This window comes from Mobula hypostoma, chromosome 4, assembly GCF_963921235.1.
Source record: "Mobula hypostoma chromosome 4, sMobHyp1.1, whole genome shotgun sequence".
In the NCBI taxonomy this organism is placed as follows: Eukaryota; Metazoa; Chordata; class Chondrichthyes; order Myliobatiformes; family Myliobatidae; genus Mobula; species Mobula hypostoma.
Genome location: NC_086100.1, coordinates 90,208,286 through 90,227,666, shown reverse-complemented (window position 1 = coordinate 90,227,666; position 19,381 = coordinate 90,208,286). Strand labels below are relative to the sequence as shown.

At 42.9% G+C, this 19,381-nt stretch overlaps 1 protein-coding gene across 5 annotated transcripts in view; it reads left to right on the top strand.

The window, feature by feature from the left end:
- Nucleotides 1-12,854, top strand: part of LOC134345458 (ephrin type-B receptor 1) — a 700,860-nt gene extending 688,006 nt beyond the window's left edge. For all 5 annotated transcript variants that reach the window (XM_063046149.1, XM_063046152.1, XM_063046151.1 and 2 more), the window contains one exon: nt 12,543-12,854. Coding sequence is in view for 2 of the 5 variants with exons in the window: in XM_063046152.1 (XP_062902222.1) it covers nt 12,543-12,579 (37 nt within the window). In the remaining 3 variants the exon portion in view is untranslated. The remainder of the gene's footprint in view (nt 1-12,542) is intronic.
- The last annotated feature ends 6,527 nt before the right edge of the window (nt 12,855-19,381 follow it).

Here is a 19,381-nt window from a genome sequence, read left to right as displayed (position 1 = left end):
ATGTCATCTCTTTCCAATGATTTAATATTATTTTGTGCCTCTAAATCCTGTGAACTGTTGGGTGGTTTGTAATATAGCCTCATTAGCATGAAACCCTTCTTACTCGTCAGTTCACTCATAATGCCTAGAGGAGTTTTCCTATTAACTACTTTAACTACTACTATTAACTACTTTATTAATCACACTTTTTCATGGAAACAATGACTACAGTCAGTAGTCTGTAACTTCCCTTTCAGAGTTGTGCTTTTGAATCTGTTGTGTGACCTGGCATTCTTCCAATGTGAACTGAAGTCTCTAAGGTGCAGGACGATTGCAGCCTGGCGGGTATGGGCCAAGTTGAGGCGGCAGAACCCATGCCCAAAAGCGGGAAATAAGCCAATCGTTGGCCTTTGCTGGAGTGGACTTGGAGGCAGTGGGGCCCAGGCCTGAGGGCATAATGGAAGTGGGAGGCCCTGAGTCCGAGAGCAAGGAATGACCCAAGATTTGGCCGATTTAAGCACCAGGCCAGATTGGAAAGGTCAGATACAGGTTGAATCAAGGTGGCAGGGCTTGGGCCCAAGTGCGTATCGACGCAACAGGGCCTGGATTGACCCAAGGTGTGTCCAGTTTAAGCGCCAGACCAGTCTGAATAGATCAGGGTGTTGGGGCCTGAGGAGAGGGATGGGCCAGTGTACAGCTCGCTGCTTTTGTCTCTGCACTGAAATGAGGCTGTGGCCTGCAACTAATGGCTGCTGGGTCAGCTGTGACTGCCTTCGTGGCTGTGAACCCACTTTTGTGAGCTTCAGTTCTGAATGGTATTTGCTTTCACTGTTCGCATGGTTTGTTTGTTTTCTGCACATTGAGTGTCCACAGTCTATTTTTAATGGGTTCTATTGGATTTCTTTGATCTGTGGCAGCCTGTAAGGAGATGAATGTCAAGGTTGTATGTAGTATACATATTTTGATAATAAATGTACTTTGAACTTTGTACAGCATGAACCAATTGGGCTGAAGGGCCTTTTTCCATACTGTATGAATCTATGACACTGTTGATTTGCTTACTTTAAAAATAGGTTGCAGAGCAACATTTCAGTGAAACCAGTGATTTTAAAGGGAGCCTGGGAAACAGGAACTGGCGAGTTTAAACAGAACATGGGACCGGGATGATGATGTTAGGACTGAATTGCAGGTAGCAGATAGGTGGTGTTGCACTCCACCCTCTCTGTTCTGGAGGGCTAACATATCAGGTCAACATTCAGCTGTGTATCTACACCTAAAGGACAAGGGATGATAACACTGTGCACATTTTGGCCGGGGGAGGACGGATGGTTTGAAAGGGGGGTTAAAGTAGCCACCTTTGTCAAACTGGAAAACCCATCCCTGAACAGAGGGGGTGGAGTACAACACCACCTATCAGCTACTTACAATGCAGTCCTAACATCTTCACCCAAGTGTCTCCACAACAGTTCACACCTCCATTCATGCAAACTTAAGACTAATGATCCTCCCATTACCTCTACGACTCTTAACGATCCTCATGTGATTGCTATACTTTTAAACAAATCAGAGAGTTTGTAGGCTGGAGAACTACCCACCATGGATCAGAACTGAAGAAGCCTCTTCAATGAGTGGGGAAAATTTCTTCTAGACAACACAGCAAGTCCAGTCGCCTTGATCTACTACTGCTTGATATCCTGATGTATCCATTTTTGCTATCCACATGTTCTGGTGTTGAGTGAAGAGCCAATGAAATGGCATCTGCTGTGGACTTTTTGCTCTGGTAGGCAAATTGGAGCAGATCCAAGTTGCTTCTCAGGCAGGAGTTGATATGTTTCACCTCCAGCCTCTCTAAACACTTCATCACTGTGGATGTAAGTGCTACTGGATGATATTCATTGAGGCATGCTCCTGCATTCCTGGGCTCTGGTATAAGTGATGTCTTCTTGAAGCAGGTGGGCACGTCAGACTTCTGAAGCAGGAGGTTAAAGATCTCAGTGAATGCTCCAGCCAGTTGATCAGCACAGGTCTTTAGTAGTTTGCCGGGTACTTCATCAACGTGAGCATAGAAGGCATTGAGCTCACTTGAAAGCAAAGCCTTGTTGTCTCCTTTGTCACTTGATTTAACTTTATAAGAGGAGATAGTATTGTGGCCCTGCCACAACTATTGAGCATCCTTTGTTGATTCTAGACTAGAATTGCCATTTCGCCTGTGAGATCAAATATGTTCACAAGTGCGTTGGTCTTTAATTTGTTGGTCACAGTGTTTGGGCACGGTCTGTGTCGTAGGCAGAAGTGACTGTCCAACACAGATAATCCAGTAATAAAAACAAATGCTGGAACTACTCCGCATGTCAGGCAGTGTGTGACAAAGGGCCTCAATTTGAAGCATTAACTCCATTTTTCTTCCTACACATGCAGCCTTACCTGGCGAATGTTTTCAGCATTTTCTTTTTTTATTTCAGATTTATGGTAGTTGCCGTTCTTTGATTTTGCAATGTTGTGTTGCTCCTGCATATGGAACTACTTAATATCAGATACAGATGTTCACTGACAGCAATTTATCATTTAGCAGGAATAAGTATGAACACAGATGTTCTATCACTTATGCCATTAACAATTATTGACAGGACTGGACCTTCTCTGCCACGTTTATCTGCAAATTGAATGGTGTAATGCACTATCCTGTGGAAGAGAGAATTCCAGAGATAAAATTGTGTAAGATTATTCACAGCATAGCACAATGAATCTCAATGGATCGAGCAGAAAATGCTGTGGTGACACTGATTGTAAGCATGGTGATTTCACTGGATAGATTGGCATATGAAATCATGAGTTCAGTGGATCATGCTGTGTCTGACATCAGTATCAGGTTTACCATCACCAGCATATGCCATGAAATGTGTTGTTTTGCTGCAGTAGTACATAGCAATGCATAATAATAGAGAAAAACTGCATTACAGTAAATGTGTGTGTGTATATATAATTGCTTTGGTCAGGAAGCAGTCTGGTGGTCAATGGTCACCACTCTGTAGTGAGTGATATGTACATTTGCGAGTTAATATGTTCAAACACCTGCTATTTCTGACTGTATAAGTTTAAGCCTCCTGTTTTCCCAAATTGTGATGCAGCTGACCACCATTCTTATATTGTGTCAGTCACTCCTCACAGCAGGTGGAAAGTGTCTTTGGAATTGTTTTTCTTAAATTGCAGTGGAAGCAGTCCTTGAATATTTTTTAAAGCTCGAATTTGTTTTTATATTTATAAATTGAAAATTGTAATATAGTGATGACAGAAGGATTGCACTTGCATATGAACATTCAAGGTGTTAGGATGCCCCAAAATAGCTAAATATCGTCACTCTTTTGTCAGAAAAGCACAATAATATCTGTAAAATGAACATTGGTTGATGGCCAGGACACTGAGGAGAACTTTGCTGCAAACAGTGCCATCAAATCTTTTGAACCTACCTGAAAGAGCAGACAAGGTTACAAATTGCATCAACTGACAGAAGGCTCACTCAATAGAGCATTTCACTGACAGCAGTACACTGGAGACCAAGTTGCACATTTTGCTCAAGTCTCTGGATTGGAACCTATGACTCAAAGCTGTGTGTTCTGACCAACTGTGCCCCTCTGTCACTGTGGACAAGTATATAAAGGGTGCACTTGAGATATAGCTTAGATTTTCACTTTCTAGTTCATGTTGCAGATGCCACTGCACATAAAGCAGCTGATAGCTGCATCTTGGACATGGAAGAGTGTCTGGCGGAGAAGCTTATTGTTAATAAAGATGTGTCTTCTGCTCTGGGAGTGAAATGTACTCTGTTTGTATTTGGTGGAGAGAAACACCAGGAAAGAACAGGGACTGAGGACCTAATCCGTGAACTGATTCTTTATCTGTTTTTCCAGCCTGACCTGCAGAGTGTTTCCAACTTTTTCTGTTTTGTTTCAGTTTTCCAGCATCTGCATTTTTTAATTTATTTTCATAACTTTTCATACTCTTGCTGATCAACTATCTCCCTTTGCTTAAAAAATTCAAAGAATCTGCTTCCAGAACCTGTTGAGGAAGAAAATTCTAAAGACTCACAATAACCAGAGAGAGAAACATCCTTTCAATGTCCAACCTGCCAAGTCATTCACCCGTCTTCTTTTAAATTCCAGTGGATACAACACTAACTTTGTGCATCCTCATGTATCAGTTCAGCACACAGTTTTCCAACCTGTTAATGTCATTTTGTTAAATAAGGGAAAAGCAGTGTACGCTGCACTCCAGATGCAGTCAAACTAAGCCCCTAATTCACTGGAGCGAAATATTCCTACTTTTATATTCATTTCACCAAGCAATAAATGACAACATCCTGTTAGCTTTCCTAACCTATTGCTCTACTTGATACCAGCCTTCTGTGAATTATGCACTACAAAACCCAGATCTCAGTGCACCCCAGAACTCCGTTGTCTCTCATAATTTCAAATATGTGGCTGTTCTTGTGTTTCCTGCAGTTTCATACTATCCACCATTCTCCAGACCTTTCACCACTCATTCAAACCCCCAGGCAGATGGAATGAGCTCTTCTTCATTGACATGGATGTTTTGTGCCAAGAGACTTGTCTCCATGCTCTATAACTCTATGATTCGATGATCTACATCCCTTTGTAGCCTCCTTATATCCTCTTTGGAACTTACTTTCCTACCCATCTTCGTGCTGTAATCCAAGTTATTATATAAATTATACAAGGTTGAGAGCCCAGCATTAATCCCTGTAATGCACTGTGGCCTCCGTTGGTCGTGGTCGACCATGGGTACTGCACCTCTGGTAGTCACTGGTTTGTTGAGCAGCGTTGACTGTGATTATTGAGGCCGATCCTGGAATGGCAGGCTCTGCCACAGTTGCTGCATGTGTAGGGTGTCATGGAATCGCTGTCCGCTGTGCTCTCCGTTTAGCTCTCCACTCCTCAAACTGACTCAGGATCACTCTTTCGCCTTGCTCTAGGTATTGCTGAAGAGTACCTCGCCATTTGTTGCGGTCATCTGCTGTAACCTCCCAGCACTCTGTGTTGATTTTTAAAGCTTTCATGTTGCGCTTGCAGAAGTCCTTGAAGCGAAGCTGGGGTCTACCAACGTTCCACTTGCCTGTTGCTAGTTCTCTGTAGAAGATGTCCTTTGGCAGTCTACCATCCTTCATACAACGGACGTGGCTCAGCCAGCACAGTCTGCGTTGTCTTAAAAAGCGTGAACATTGTGGGAAGTCCAGCGCAGGAGAGGACCTCAGAGTTTGGGACTTTGTCTCTCCAGGTGATGCCGAGGATGCGGCGAAGGCTACGCAGGTGGAAACTATTGAGTTTCCTCTCCTGCTTGGAATAGATGGTCCAAGTCTCATTACTATACAGGAGGGTGCTGATAATGCATGCATTGTACACGGCAGTCTTGGTCTTTGTAGCGAGTTTCGGATTCTCCCAGACCTGCAAGGAGAATCGAGCAAGGATTGATCCTGCTTTGCCACTTACTGTACATCTACACATTATAACCTCAATGGCTTCCCACCTCAGCTCCCATCCCACCTAAGCAATTCTCCTCGATCGTCTATTTCTGATGTAATGCTCTTTCCTCAGTGATGTTGTCCAAAAGCACGATGTTGGGTTGCATATTTCTATAGCTGACACCCACATTTAACCACCCCCACTCTCCATTGATTCTAAATAGATTGCTGGAATGGTAACAAGTGGAATGTCATTCAACTCAATATTGCATGGGAAGGATGTTTAAAGCTAGAGGGCATAGTTATAAAGTGAGAGGGAGAAGATTGAAAAGAGACCATAAGACCAGGGACCAGAAGTCAGCCATTCCACCCACCGAGTCTGCTCCGCCATTTTATCATGAGCTGATCCATTCTCCCATTTAGTCCTACTCCCTCGCCTTCTCACCATAACCTCTGATGTCCTGGCTACTCAGATACCTATCAATCTCTTCCTTAAATACACCCAATGACTTGGCCTCCACTGCCGCCCGTGGCAACAAATTCCATAGATTCACCACCCTCTGGCTAAAAATTTTCTTCGCATTTCTGTTCCGAATGGGCGCCCTTCAATCCTTAAGTCATGCCCTCTCGTACTAGACCCCTCCATCATGGGAAACAACTTTGCCACATCCATTCTGTCCATGCCTTTCAACATTCAAAATGTTTTTGAGGTCCCCCCTCATTCTTCTAAACTCCAAGGAATAAAGTCCAAGAGCGGACAAACGTTCCTCATATGTTAACCCTCTCATTCCCGGAATCATTCTAGTGAATCTTCTCTGTACTCTCTCCAACGTCAGCACATCCTTTCTTAAATAAGGAGCCCAAAATGGCCCACAGTACTCCAAGCGAGGTCTTACCAGCGCCTTATAGAGCCTGAACATCACATCCCTGCTCCTATACTCTATTCCTCTAGAAATGAATGCCAACATTGCATTCGCTACCTTCACCACCGACTCCACCTGGAGGTTAACCTTAGGGGTATCCTGCACGAGGACTCCCAAGTCCCGTTGCATCTCAGAACTTTGAATTCTCTCCTCATTTAAATAATAGTCTGCCCATTTATTTCTTCTGCTAAAGTGTATAACCGTACAGTTTCCAATATTGTATTTCATTTGCCACTTCTTTGCCCTTTCTTCCAATCTATCCAAGTCTCTCTGCAGACTCTCCGTTTCCTCAGCACTACCGGCCTCCACCTGTCTTCGTATCGTCAGCAAACTTAGCCACAAAGCCATCTATTCCATAATCCAAATCGTTGATGTACAACGTAAAAAGAAGCGGCCCCAACATGGACCCCTGTGGAACACAGGAGATTTGAAGAGTAAATTTTTCAGAGAGATAGTTATTATTTGGAGTGAGCTGCCAGAAGAGGCTATGGAGGCAGGAGCAGTGTTAACATTTATGAGGTATCTGGACAGATACTTGAATGAGCAGGGCAAAGAGAGCTATGGAATTACTGCAGGCATTAGGATTACTCTGAATAGACAGCGTGGTTGACATAGATGTGGTGACGCAAAGGGCCTGTTTCTGTGTACAAATGGATCTTATTACAATGTATGCTGCAATATTTTATGTTGAGCTCAATAAGTGGTTTTGTCTTATTTATACGGGTGCAGAGAACAACAAATGATGAACTCCCATTAGCTTCATTTCACTGGGACCATATCTGGTTTGGTGTGAGAAGAAAGGTCAGAGCTGTAAAGTACAGAATTGAATCCTTTGACTCAACTCATCCATGCAAACTGTGATGCCTATCTCTGCCATCCTGTTTGTCTGAATTAGGCCTGTATCCCTCTCCTTTCCTATCCAGATGCCTGTCCAAATAATTTTTTTGAATTTCATGCCTCTTGAATTAATATCCTTAGTTGCCAGAACCTTGTTGGGATTTCACATATTTCCTGCAGTGTTTCTGGAAATGAGTTTAGAACATTTTCTGTTATTAATTGCTGGCCTTATCTCTGAATGTGACCTGGGGTTACTGAACCACACAGTGAGGTCCATTGGAGAGAAGGCTGATCTCTCTGAGCAGCAGGATTGGTGGGGTGGGGGGGGGGGAGCGGTGGTGCTGGTTATAAATTACATGGCATTATATAGAACTTACATCACTAAAGTAGACCATTGAACTCAAATAAGGCCTAAAGCAACATTAACACACCCTCTATTCCAACTGTCCATTTGTTTAACTAGCTTCACTTGAAATTCACTCCAAATATTTCCATGCATTGATGATTTCCCCATTTGTAGGTCGCAGTGGCTATGTAAATTTGATATTAGTTCTTAATTGGGTGTTTTCATAACCAGGTATGCATGCAGGTTCCTCAGTGAATAGATAACTTTCCTCCAAATCTACCCTTTCATAATTTCCTTTCTGAAGACATTCTCCCTAGACAAGGAAAGGCAGTGCTTCGACATCCTCATTCCAGTGAGGGACCATGGACACATTGATCTCCGTAGTCTTAGAGGAGGTTAATTCTACATCTCTGCTTCTTAAATCTGTTCCTCAGAAAATGAGTCCTTGTGTACTATATACAAGGTTTCACCCATGTTGACTGTAACTGAATCTTTTCCCTATCTTTAGTGATATTTTGTAAAGATTATCTATTTCAAAAATAAACTTTATTCATAAAATAATGGATAAATAAAGTATACACAAAGCATTGCATGGCTTTCTTTGCATTCGCTGTGTAGTCCAGCTTATATTGTTATCCGATCTATACCTTTGTAGCCATCCAACATGGGGCAGAAGTGGGTCCTTCAGCCCAGCTGTCCCTGCTAACCATGGTGCAATCTAAATTAATCGGATCTGTGCACATTAGGCCTGTATACCTCTTCTTATCCAGGTATCTATCTGGATGCCTTACATTTACATCTGCTACCACCTTCTCTGGCAGCTCATTGTAGATAACCATCATCCTCTGGATGAAACACATGCCCTCAGAACTTGTTTAAACTTCTTTCATCAAAGATTCCGATTCATTTACAGTATTTATCTCGTGTACATTGAAACATGTATTGAAATGTGTTGCCTGTGTTAACAACCAAATCAACCTGAGGATGTGCTGGGGGCAGCCCACAAATATTGCCACACATTCAGGCGCCAGCATAACATTCCCACAATGTTTAGCAGACAACAGCAAAACCAAGCCCTTTCTTCTCTCCTATTTACCCACCCGCCCACCCAATCTCTCACACGCACAGAAAGTTCTCCAGCCCCAGGACAGTCCACCTCTGGGTTTTCACCCTCCATTGGACTCACAGATATTGGATCCCCTACTTCGCTAGGGCTTCAGCCGTTGGACTTAACTTCCAGGCTTCTGATCGATCTTCAAGCTTCAATCTTCAGTATCAACCCCAGAATTCATCTATGATGGGACCCTGAACTCCAGATCTCGAACTCTTGACTCACTGAAAACAGCACCCCAAGTTCCAGGTCTTGAACTCTACACTTACCGATGACAGCACCCCAACTCCAGGCCTTTAACTCTGGACTTGCCAAATGTGTACCTTTATACCTCTTGCACACATGGGCCTCCATTCTTGTTGATCCTGCAGGAGACTCACTGTCCTTTGAAGATGAGCAACAGCCCTCATCTTCACTGACTTTCATCAACAGCTTCTTTCTTATCGTAAAACTGTGCCCTTTAGTTCTAGTGTCCTTGGTCCTTGGAAAATGACTATCTACCCTAGCTATTAGGTTTCATAAACTTAAAGAAGGTCACCCCTCAGCTTTCTATATTCTAGTGAAATTAAGCAGAGAGTATCCAGTGTCTGCATGCAGCTGCAGCTTTCCATTCCAGACAACATCCTGGTGAATCTCTTCTGTGTTCTCCCTAATGCCACCACTTCTTTCTTGTAGTGTTGTGACCAGAACTGCATACAATGTGTATTCTAACCACAGCTACAACATGGCTGTTATACTCAATGCCTGAACTATGAAAGCAAGTATACCAAATGTCATCTTAACTATCCTGTCTACCTGTATCACCATTTTCAGGGAGCTTTAACTTTGCACTCCAAAGCTTCCCTGTAAGTTAGCATTCATGTGTCTCTGCCATTTACTGTATATGTCCTGTTATCCCAAAATACACTACCTCCCACTTACCTGGATTAAATTCCTTCTACCATCACTCTGGCCATCTATCCATATGATCTATTTCCTTCTCTTTCCTTTCACAACTTCTTCACTATCCAATAATAATTCTTGTGTTATCAGAAAACTTGCTAATCAGTCCACCAATCCTAACTATATATATATATATATATATATATATATATATATAAAATAATAGTGGTCATATACTGGTGGCTGTGGTACTAAAGTGGTCATAAGCATTCCTCAGCCAGTACCTTCTGCCTCCTATCACAAACCAATATTAGGACCAGTTTGCCAACACAACTTGAATCCCATCTGCTCGAAATGCCTGGACCAGTCTGCCATGGAGACTGTCAAAAGACTTGCTAAAGTTTATGGAATGGCACCTATCACCCTGCCTTGATCAATTTTATTAGTTACCTCCCCAAAACTCCCAATTAAGTTTGTGAGACATGATCTCCCCTGCACAGAAACACATGGCCCATACTAATCAGTGCCTGACTACAGAAACACCCAATTGATCTCCAAACTGCAAACTGCACAGGCTCCAACAGTTCCAAAATCATATTCAAGTCAAAACACAATCATAAAAGACATAAAAAACTGAAATAACAAGCAACACAATCAAAGTTGCTGGTGAATGCAGCAGGTCAGGCAGCATCTCTAGGAAGAGGTTACAGTCAACATTTTGGGCCGAGACCCTTCGTCAGGACTAACTGAAGGAAGAGCTAGTAAGAGATTTGAAAGTGGGAGGGGGAGGGGGAGATCCAAAATGATAGGAGAAGACAGGAGGGGGAGGGATGGAGCCAAGAGCTGGACAGGTGATTGGCAAAAAGGATCATGGGACAGGAGGCCTAGGGAGAAAGAAAGGGGGAGGGGGGAAACCCCGAGGATGGGCAAGGGGTATAATGAGAGGGACAGAGGGTGAAAAAGGAGAGAGAGAAAAAGAATGTGTGTATATAAATAAATGAAGGATGGGGTACGGGGGGAGGTGGGGCATTAGCGGAAGTTTGAGAAGTCAATGCTCATGCCATCAGGTTGGAGACTACCCAGATGGAATATAAGGTGGTGTTCCTCCAACCTGAGTGTGGCTTTATCTTTGCAGTAGAGGAGGGTGTGGATAGACATATCAGAATGGGAATGGGCCGTGGAATTAAAATGTGTGGCCACTGGGAGATCCTGCTTTCTTTGGCGTTTCTTGATCTATCCAGAAGATGTTGACTGAAGAAGGATTGTACGCAGGCGCCATCTTGACCAGAAGGTTTTTCAGTTCAGAATTTGATTAGATCCAATGGCTCCACACATAGCTTTCTATTTTTGCCTCTGACAGGACCTATTCTTTCCTTAGCTACCTTTCACCTTCTGATATATTCCTAAAAGATTTGGGGTTTTGCGATTATCCTCAATGTAATGTTTGAATTTTCAATGTACTAGGCATCATTACACTCAGTTTTCGTCAAGGGACCCGCCTGAATGATGAAACACTTCAAATCTTGGAAGGGTTGTTACATAGCACCTAGTCCCCTGTGTACAGTGGCAGCAGGACTGTGGTGCTCCTCCACAGAGCCTTTGTGTTGGCTGCATTGAGCTGCGACCCATCCCTCAGTTCATATGAAATGTGCCTGTCAATAGACTTCCTTTATGGATTTCTCTTTGTGCTGGAATTATAATATGTTTTAGGCAGACCAAAGAGTGTCTCTCAATAATTTGAAACTAATTTGGCAGGAGAGATGGGAAACTGAGTTGTAAGACTGAAGATGGAGCAGTTGGTACGCAAACAGAGGCGGTGTGTAGTGAGACTGTGAGGAAGGACAGGCAGAAGATTGGGCAAAATTGCCAACAGCTGTGGAGGCTGGGCCATTTAATGTATTTAAGGTGGAGGTTGATAGGTTCTTGATTAGTTGGGAGCGTGAAATGTTATTGGGAGAAGGCAGGAGAATGGCATTGCGAGGGAAATGGACCAGTCATGATGAAATAGAGCAGACTCGATGGGCCAAATGGCATAATTCTACTCCTATGTCTTATGGTCTTATGATCTCCCAGCAGCATTTAATATTTGTCATGACTTAAGCATTTGGGAACAGCCCATAGATAAGAGAGTCCTCTTTGACATAGCTGCTTGGATAAACCCTGGCAAGAATCCTTCTTTTCTGTTCCCGACTTTTACAAGTCTACAGTCCCCAATGGGATGAGTATTGCCTCATTGACATTGTAGCCTCCCCAAGGGAAGCATGTGTTTAGGTAAGGCACCAACTGTGTCAGGAGCTTCTGGTTGGAGGGCTCCTCACTGCCTCTCACTGCCAGTTAGGTGAAGCCTTGGTGCTTATTGGTGAGTTCAGGTGATGATGCATTCTGCCAAATGTACAGTATTTAACAGACTGTTCAGTGAACTATCTCACGGGACCTGTTGTGTCCTCCCACACTGCCTATAGGATGTTCCATTAAAAAGTGGAACACTTCACGCATCCAAGTGTCATTTTTGAAAGATTCCTCCCCAATACAAGAGCACAGGAAAATGGGACAGGAGTAGGCCATTTGGCCTCTCAAGCCTGCCGTGGTCCATCCTGGCCTTAAATCCTCCTCTGTGACAGTTCCCCAGAGCTCTCAATTCCCCAGTCATTCAAAGATTTAATGACTTCCACTTTAAGAACTTCTGGTGATCCTACTGTATCTTGTACAATTCACTGCTTTGCACTTACGTCCCAATTAGCATCATTAAAACATTATCTGGTCAGTATCGCAGTGCAGTTTATATGAGCATTCTGTTCATAAATTGCTTGTTTCAAGGACTGCACTTCAAAGGTCAGTTCTGATGAAAGGTCATTGACCTGACAATTTACCTCTGACACTATCTCCACAGATGCTGTCTGACCTGAGTGTGAGATTATGAAGTGTGTAATAACCATGCCTTCCAGAGCCTATGAACCAGTAACAGTCCTTTGTCTACTTCTCTTTCAGGGTAAAGGCATGGAAGCCAGTGGAAGGAGTTGGGTGAGCTCAGCCACAGAATGAACACGAGTCCCAGTGGCCAAGGTTGTATCTAAGCTGCCCACCTCCTGTTCGTACTCCTTCGTGACTTTTACACATTTGTTTCCCCAAATTGCTCAGGCATGTTGCGAGCAGCACCCTGTAAATATGGAATGAAATTCTGTTCTGTTTTGTTTTGCTTTCCCTGTACATTTCCTGTTTGTTATTTGTGTGAAGTATGTTTAAGTTTGTAACAATTAAGTTTTGGAAAGTATTGTACTAAATGCACTCAATAAAAATGAATCAAACTGATCAAATTAAGAAAGCAGATTCGACTCTTATTTATCTTGAAGGTTGTTTTACTTATGAAAGGAAGAATCTAACCAAAAGAATCATAGGCAAGAGAGTTATTTTAAGGTTTTACAAATGGGGACTATTAGTTGACAGAGTCGAAGAATCAAATTTATCATGTTCAAAGGGAAATATTTGCATTCCCATGGAAAAAGGGTGAGATGTCTCTCTGGCTTAGAGACCGACTTACTTCCATTCTGGTTTTGTGTATTCCAAAAGTCTGATGAGACCAAGAGGTGCTGGCTGGCAATGTGGGCGGATGGCTGGAGAGGTCAGAATCAGGTTTATTGTCACAAACGTGTCATAAAAGTTGTTAACTTAGCAGCAGCAGTTCAATGCAATACATGATAATAAAGAAAAATAAATAAGTAAATCAATTACATTAAGTATATATATATATATATGAAATAATATTTTTTTTTAAAGTGAGGTAGTGTTCATGGGTTCAATGTCCATTTAGGAATAGGATGGCAGAGGGGAAGAATCTGTTCCTGAATCACTGAGTGTGGGCCTTCAGGCTTCTGTACCTCCTTCCTGATGGTGACAATGAGAAGAGGGCATGTCCTGGATGATGGGGGTCCTTAATATTAAAGATGTCTTGGGTACTACAAACACTAGTACCCAAGATGGAGCTAACTAATTTTACAATTTTCTGCAGCTTCTTTCAGTGCTGCGCAGTAGCACCCTCCCCGCCCCCAGTGATGCAACCTGTCAGAATGCTCTCCACAGTACATCTAGAAACGTTTTTGAGTGTTTTAGTTGACAAACTAAATCTCTTCCAACTCTCCTTCCACCACTCACAACATGCTGGAGGAACTCAGCAGGTCCACCCTCCCCACTCCCCACCTTCTTTATAGGGCCTCTGCCCCTTCCCTCTACAGTCCTGACGAAGGGTTCCAGCCTAAAACGTCGAATAATCTTTTCCACGGATGCTGCCCGACCTGCTGAGTCCCTCCAGCGTGTTGTATGTGTTGCTTTGACCCCAGCATCTGCAGATTATTTTGTGTTTTCTCCTTCCACCAGCTCTCCCTGTCCCACCTCTTTCCACTGGCTTCCATGCCTTTACCCTGAAAGAGAAGGAGATGGCACACATTTTCCACCATTTATATAGGGACATAGAAGTATACTTCACAGAAATGGGGCTCTTCTGCCTATCAAATCCATGCTGATTATTAAGTACTTCTCTACAATCATCCATTTTATTCTCTCAACACCACTCACTTGCATTCAAGGGATTACTTAACAGTGTTGATTATCACTCTGGAATGTTCACTCCCACTTTGAGTTGTTATAAGCTGGAAGTTCCCAGTGAACATCTCCAGATATAGACCTTGGAATGGAGTGCCTGTTTTGGAGTTCTCGTACTGGATATGCAAGTGACATGGCATACTGCATGCAGAGGGCTGATTGGGACTACGGCCTCAGTACTAGGGTGTTCAGAGACAGATCCAGACCTTCCAAAAGTCCAGTACAGATACACTGGCTGGTTTGTCACCTGCTGTGTAGATAATTTAATGTCTAATCTTTAAATCAACTCAAACTCCAATTTTTCACATATTATGAACAATGTATCTGAGGATGTTTCTTTTCCTGATTTGGTAATTTGTGGATTACAGCTGGTCAGTTTTATCTGTTTGACAGTGACACCAGTAAGTTAGCTTTGGGGCATTTTCCAGGCTTTGTTGGGGCATTTAACCATCAGTGTGGATTGAGTGATATTGGAAGTCACTTTGGGTTTTTGATGCTATACACCACTCCCTGTTGTTAGTGTGTCTCAAGTAACAAAAGCTGCTGTGGTTGCAGCTAACATCAGATGTGTTCACCAAAGACTAGTTTGTTGTCATGCACAAACATATGTCTGCACTAGTGTAATGAAAAACATACTTCAATGTTCAGAGATGTAATTGCAGCAGCATCACAGACACATGGCATCATTTAAACAGCATTCTCAAGAAAAATATAAATGACACATTAATTATGCACAATCTTTACAAGAAAACAGAAAACAAAAGCTAAACATTGCAGTGCAAACTGCTCAAAGTGGTCATAGTCTGGGCCAACTCTGGTGATTAGGGTTGTGTCCAAGAATTACATGGTTGAAGAGAAGTAGCTGTCCTTGAACCCAGTGGTGTGGAAGTTCAAGCTGATGGTATAGCTGCAAGAAGATGGTGGAATGGTGGGGATTTGTGATGATAGATGTTGCCTTTTTGAGACAGTGCTTCTTGTAGTGCTGGTGGGAAGGTCCCTGCAGCTTTTTACATGACTGTGCAATTGCATTGCTACCAGACCGTGATGCAACCAGTCAGAATACTTTCAACAGTATATCTGCAGAAGTTAATGTTCATCCTGTCCATCCAGTGTGTAATACGCCAATCAGATGGAAATTAATGAGCTGGGTTTCACTTAAATAACTTAAGTTGACAGTAAATCTACTTACATGGAGCAGATTTAGACAAATGATGGAATTCCAAATCCAAATCAGGAGCAGACAGTGTTGCTGGAACAATGATGACAAATCAGTTCCTTTTCCACAGCAAAAAAAAACAGATTCCCATGTCTGCAGTGCCTTGTGTCTCCTCTCCCACCAATTCTGACTGGCTGGTTTTGCTGTACACAGGCAGAAGTGTTAATTATCAAAACAGGAGATGCTGGAATGACTCCTGAAGAAGCTGAAAGAGGGAATGTCTGTGTGTCTGCTCTAACCCACAGTGAACAAATGAGACCACAGCATCAAAGGAATCACTTGCATTTGTACAGTGTCTTTCATGTCCTCAGGATAGCTGAAAGCCCATTGAAGCAAACAAAACAGTGTTTTAATGTCAAAACTGGGACACTCACCCAATTTGTGCATAGCAAGTTTCAGTAAAGAGGAAAGAGAAACCAAATAGTGATTCACTTTTGATATTGGTGGAAGAGTATTATTGATCAGGACTCTGGCCAAAGTTCCCTGTTCACCTTAGCTTTTGCAACATCCACTAAAGAAAGTAAACTGGTCTGATGGAGTCATCCAGTACTGAACCAGGCGATTCACCAGAAACCATTAAGCACACATTTACATAAATCTGACACTATTCCCATATTTTTATTCACATTTTCCCATCAACTCCCCAAAAGGAAAAGAATGGTTGTTCTTGACATGCTCCAGACAGACAAACATCTGATCTGCTTCCCGGTTCTGCAGATCCCTGATTACTGTCTCTGCCCCACTCAACATCACGTCACCACCTCTTCTAATGAAATCTATTCACTTTAGTCTCTACCCCAGAGGCAACCTCTCCAGCCTATTTCATCCCTCCCCCTTACCCTCACTGCCTCCTATATCCTCCCTATAATCACCTTAGTGCCAGCTATCCATGATCTCCCTTCATACAACGCTCTGTTGATGCCACTGACATCTGCGGAGTGAGCTGGAGATAGTTCCTTGTGGATCTTATGCACCAGTTTTAAAATAACATGGCCTGCTGGGACTTGTCTGTGGAGCAGGAGATTGCAGAGTGAGTTGGAGACAGTTCCACGTGGACTTCAGGGGCCAGTTTTAAAAAGCAAGTGGGGCTTGTTGGGACTAGTCTGTGGAGCAGGGAAATGTGTGCGTTAATATTATTTTAGGTTAATTAGCAAGGGCAAATAAAAAGAAGTAAATTTTAAGTGGAGCAGCCAGTATTGGAGAGGTCAGGCTTTTGTTCAAAAGGTTTGGGCAAGAACAGGTGGAGGCTACAACTTAAGCTTGAGAAGTTAGAGGTATAACAAGGGCAGACAGGATGGCAGTTCAGACAGAAGAATGCTCCTCCTGTGAGATGTGGGATTTCAGCGTACCTAACAGTCTCCCTGATGACTAGGTCAAGGAAGTGTAGCCACAGCTGGATGTTCTCAGCACCAACCAGAAGGCTGAAAACTTCACAAATGAGAGCTTTACTGAGGTGGATAAAACCAAAGTGTAGGCTTCAGATAGGAGATGGGTGACCAGCAGGAGAAGTAAGGGGAGTAAGCAGTTAGTGCAGGGTTCCCTTGTCCAACAAGTATACCCCTTTGGATACTGCTGGGGTGGTGGGGGTGGAGGAATGACCTATCAGGGCACAGCAGCAGCAGCCAGGCCAATGGCACGGTGTCCAATTTGGGTAACGTCAGGCGGACCAGTAGTGATGGGAGAACTTGAAAGGTAGTGGGACATACTGCACATTCTATGGCCACAAAAGAGAAGCTAGAATGGTGTGTTGCCTCCCAGGTGCTAAGGTCCAGGATGTCTCAGAGTAGCTGCAGAAGATTCTCAAGAGGGAGGGTGAGCAGTCAGAGGTTGTGGCGCACATTGACATCAATGACATAGGGAGAAAGGTCCAGCAGTGAGTATAGGGAGTTAGGGAGAAGGCTGAAGAGCAGGGCCTCCAAGGCAGTAATCCCTGGAATACTCCCAGTACCACATACTGGTCAAGGCAGGAATAGGATTGTAGTACAGATGAATGAGTAGCTGAGGAAATGGTGCAAGGGTGGAGTGTCAGATTTCTGCATCGTCTGGGGAAGATACAACCTATACAAAAAGGACAATTTACACCTGAACCTGAAGGGGACCAAGTTCACTAGAGCTGTTGAAGGGGTTTTAAACTAAGCTGGCAAGGAGGGGATGGGAACTGGAGTGAAAGGGCTGAGAATGTGGCAGTTGGTATACAAGTCGATACAGTGAGATTGTGAGGAAGGACAGGCAGATGATTGGGCAAAATTGCAGTCAGTGGGATGAGTTAAAGTGTAATATGGGGGAAAATTGAAAAGGTTGATGAATACAGGACTGAAGGTGTTATATTTGAATGCACATAGTATATGCAATAAGGAAGATGTTCTTGTAGCACAGTTAGATTGGCAGGTCTGACATTTGAGAGAGAGAAGATAAAGCTAGATGCATCATTATTACAGTGGAATAAAGAGAATTACGGAGGCATGAGATAGGAGCTGGCCAAAGTTGATCGGAAGGGGACAGTATTACAGATGATGGCAGAGCAGTAGTGGCTGGTGTTTCTGGGGGCCATTCAGAAGGCACAAGATAGACACATCCCAAGGATGAAGAAGTATTCTAAAGGAAGGACGAGGCAACTGTTGCTGTCAAGGGAAATCAAAGACAGCATAAGAGCAAAAGAGAGGGCATATAATGTAGCAAAAATTAACGGGTAGTTAGAGGATTGGAAAGCTTTCAAAAAACAACCAATTGAGAAAGGAAAGATGAAATTTGAAGGTAAACTAGCCAATAATATCAAAGAAGGCTCCATAATTTTTAGCATCTTTATCAAGAGTAAAAGACAGGCAAAAATAGGTATTAGACTGCTGAAAAATTATGCTGGAGAGGTAGCAATGAGTGACAAAGAAATGGCAAAAAAAACTTAAAGGCCTGAGATCACCTTGACCAGATGGTACACACGCCAGGATCCTGAAAGAGGTAGCTGAAGTGATTGTGGAGACATTAGTAATGATCTTTCAAGAATCACAAGGTTCTGGAATAGTTCTGCAAGTCTGGAAAATTGCATGTGATAAAGTAGGCCAAAATCAGCATAGTTTCCTTAAGAGGAAATCTCGCTCGGCAAATCTGTAGGAATTCTTTGAAGAAATAACAGGCAGGATAGACAAAAGAGAGTTAGTAGATGTTGTTTTCTTGGATTTTGACAAGATGCTGCACATGAGGCTGTTTAACAAGATAAAAACCCATGGGATTACAAGCATGAATAGAATATCAGCTGTCTGGTAGGGGGCAAAGAGTGGGAATAAAGGGGGCTTGTTCTGGTTGGGTGCTGGTGACTAGTGGTGTTGTGTAGTTGTGGGTATTGGGACAGCTTCTTTTCATTTTATACAGTATGTTAATGATTTCCCACCTCAGTCATTCTCTCTTCGCCCCTAGTCTATTGGACAGAAGATTAAAAGTATATACCACCAGCTAAAGTAAAGCTTCTACCCCACTGTTATAAGACTATTGAATAGTTCCCTAGTTTGTTAAGATGAACACTGTCCTCCCAACTACTTCATAATGATCTTGCACCTTTTTGTTTACTTGTACTGCACTTTCTCTGTAGCTATTATGCTTTATTTTGCGTTCCGCTGTTGTTTTACCTTGCACTGTGCAATGATGAACAGTACGAAAAACAAGTTTCCACTGTATTTCTGCACATGTGAAAATACAATAGTTCAATTCCAATTCCATTTGGAGTTGAACATAGAACATCGAAGATTGAGAGGAGATTTGATAGAAGCATACAAAATTATAAGGAGTATAGATAGGAGAAATCCAGGCAAGTTTTTCCCACTGAGTTTGGGTGGGACAATAACCAGAGGTCATGGGCTAAGGGTGAAAGGTGAGAAGTTTAAGGAGAACATGAGCAGAAACTTTTTCACTCAGGGCAATGAGAGTATGGAACAAGTTGCCAGCAGAAATCGTGGATGCGAGATCGATTTTAAAGTTTAAGAGAAGTTTGAATAAGTACATGGATGGTAGGGGTATGGAGGGA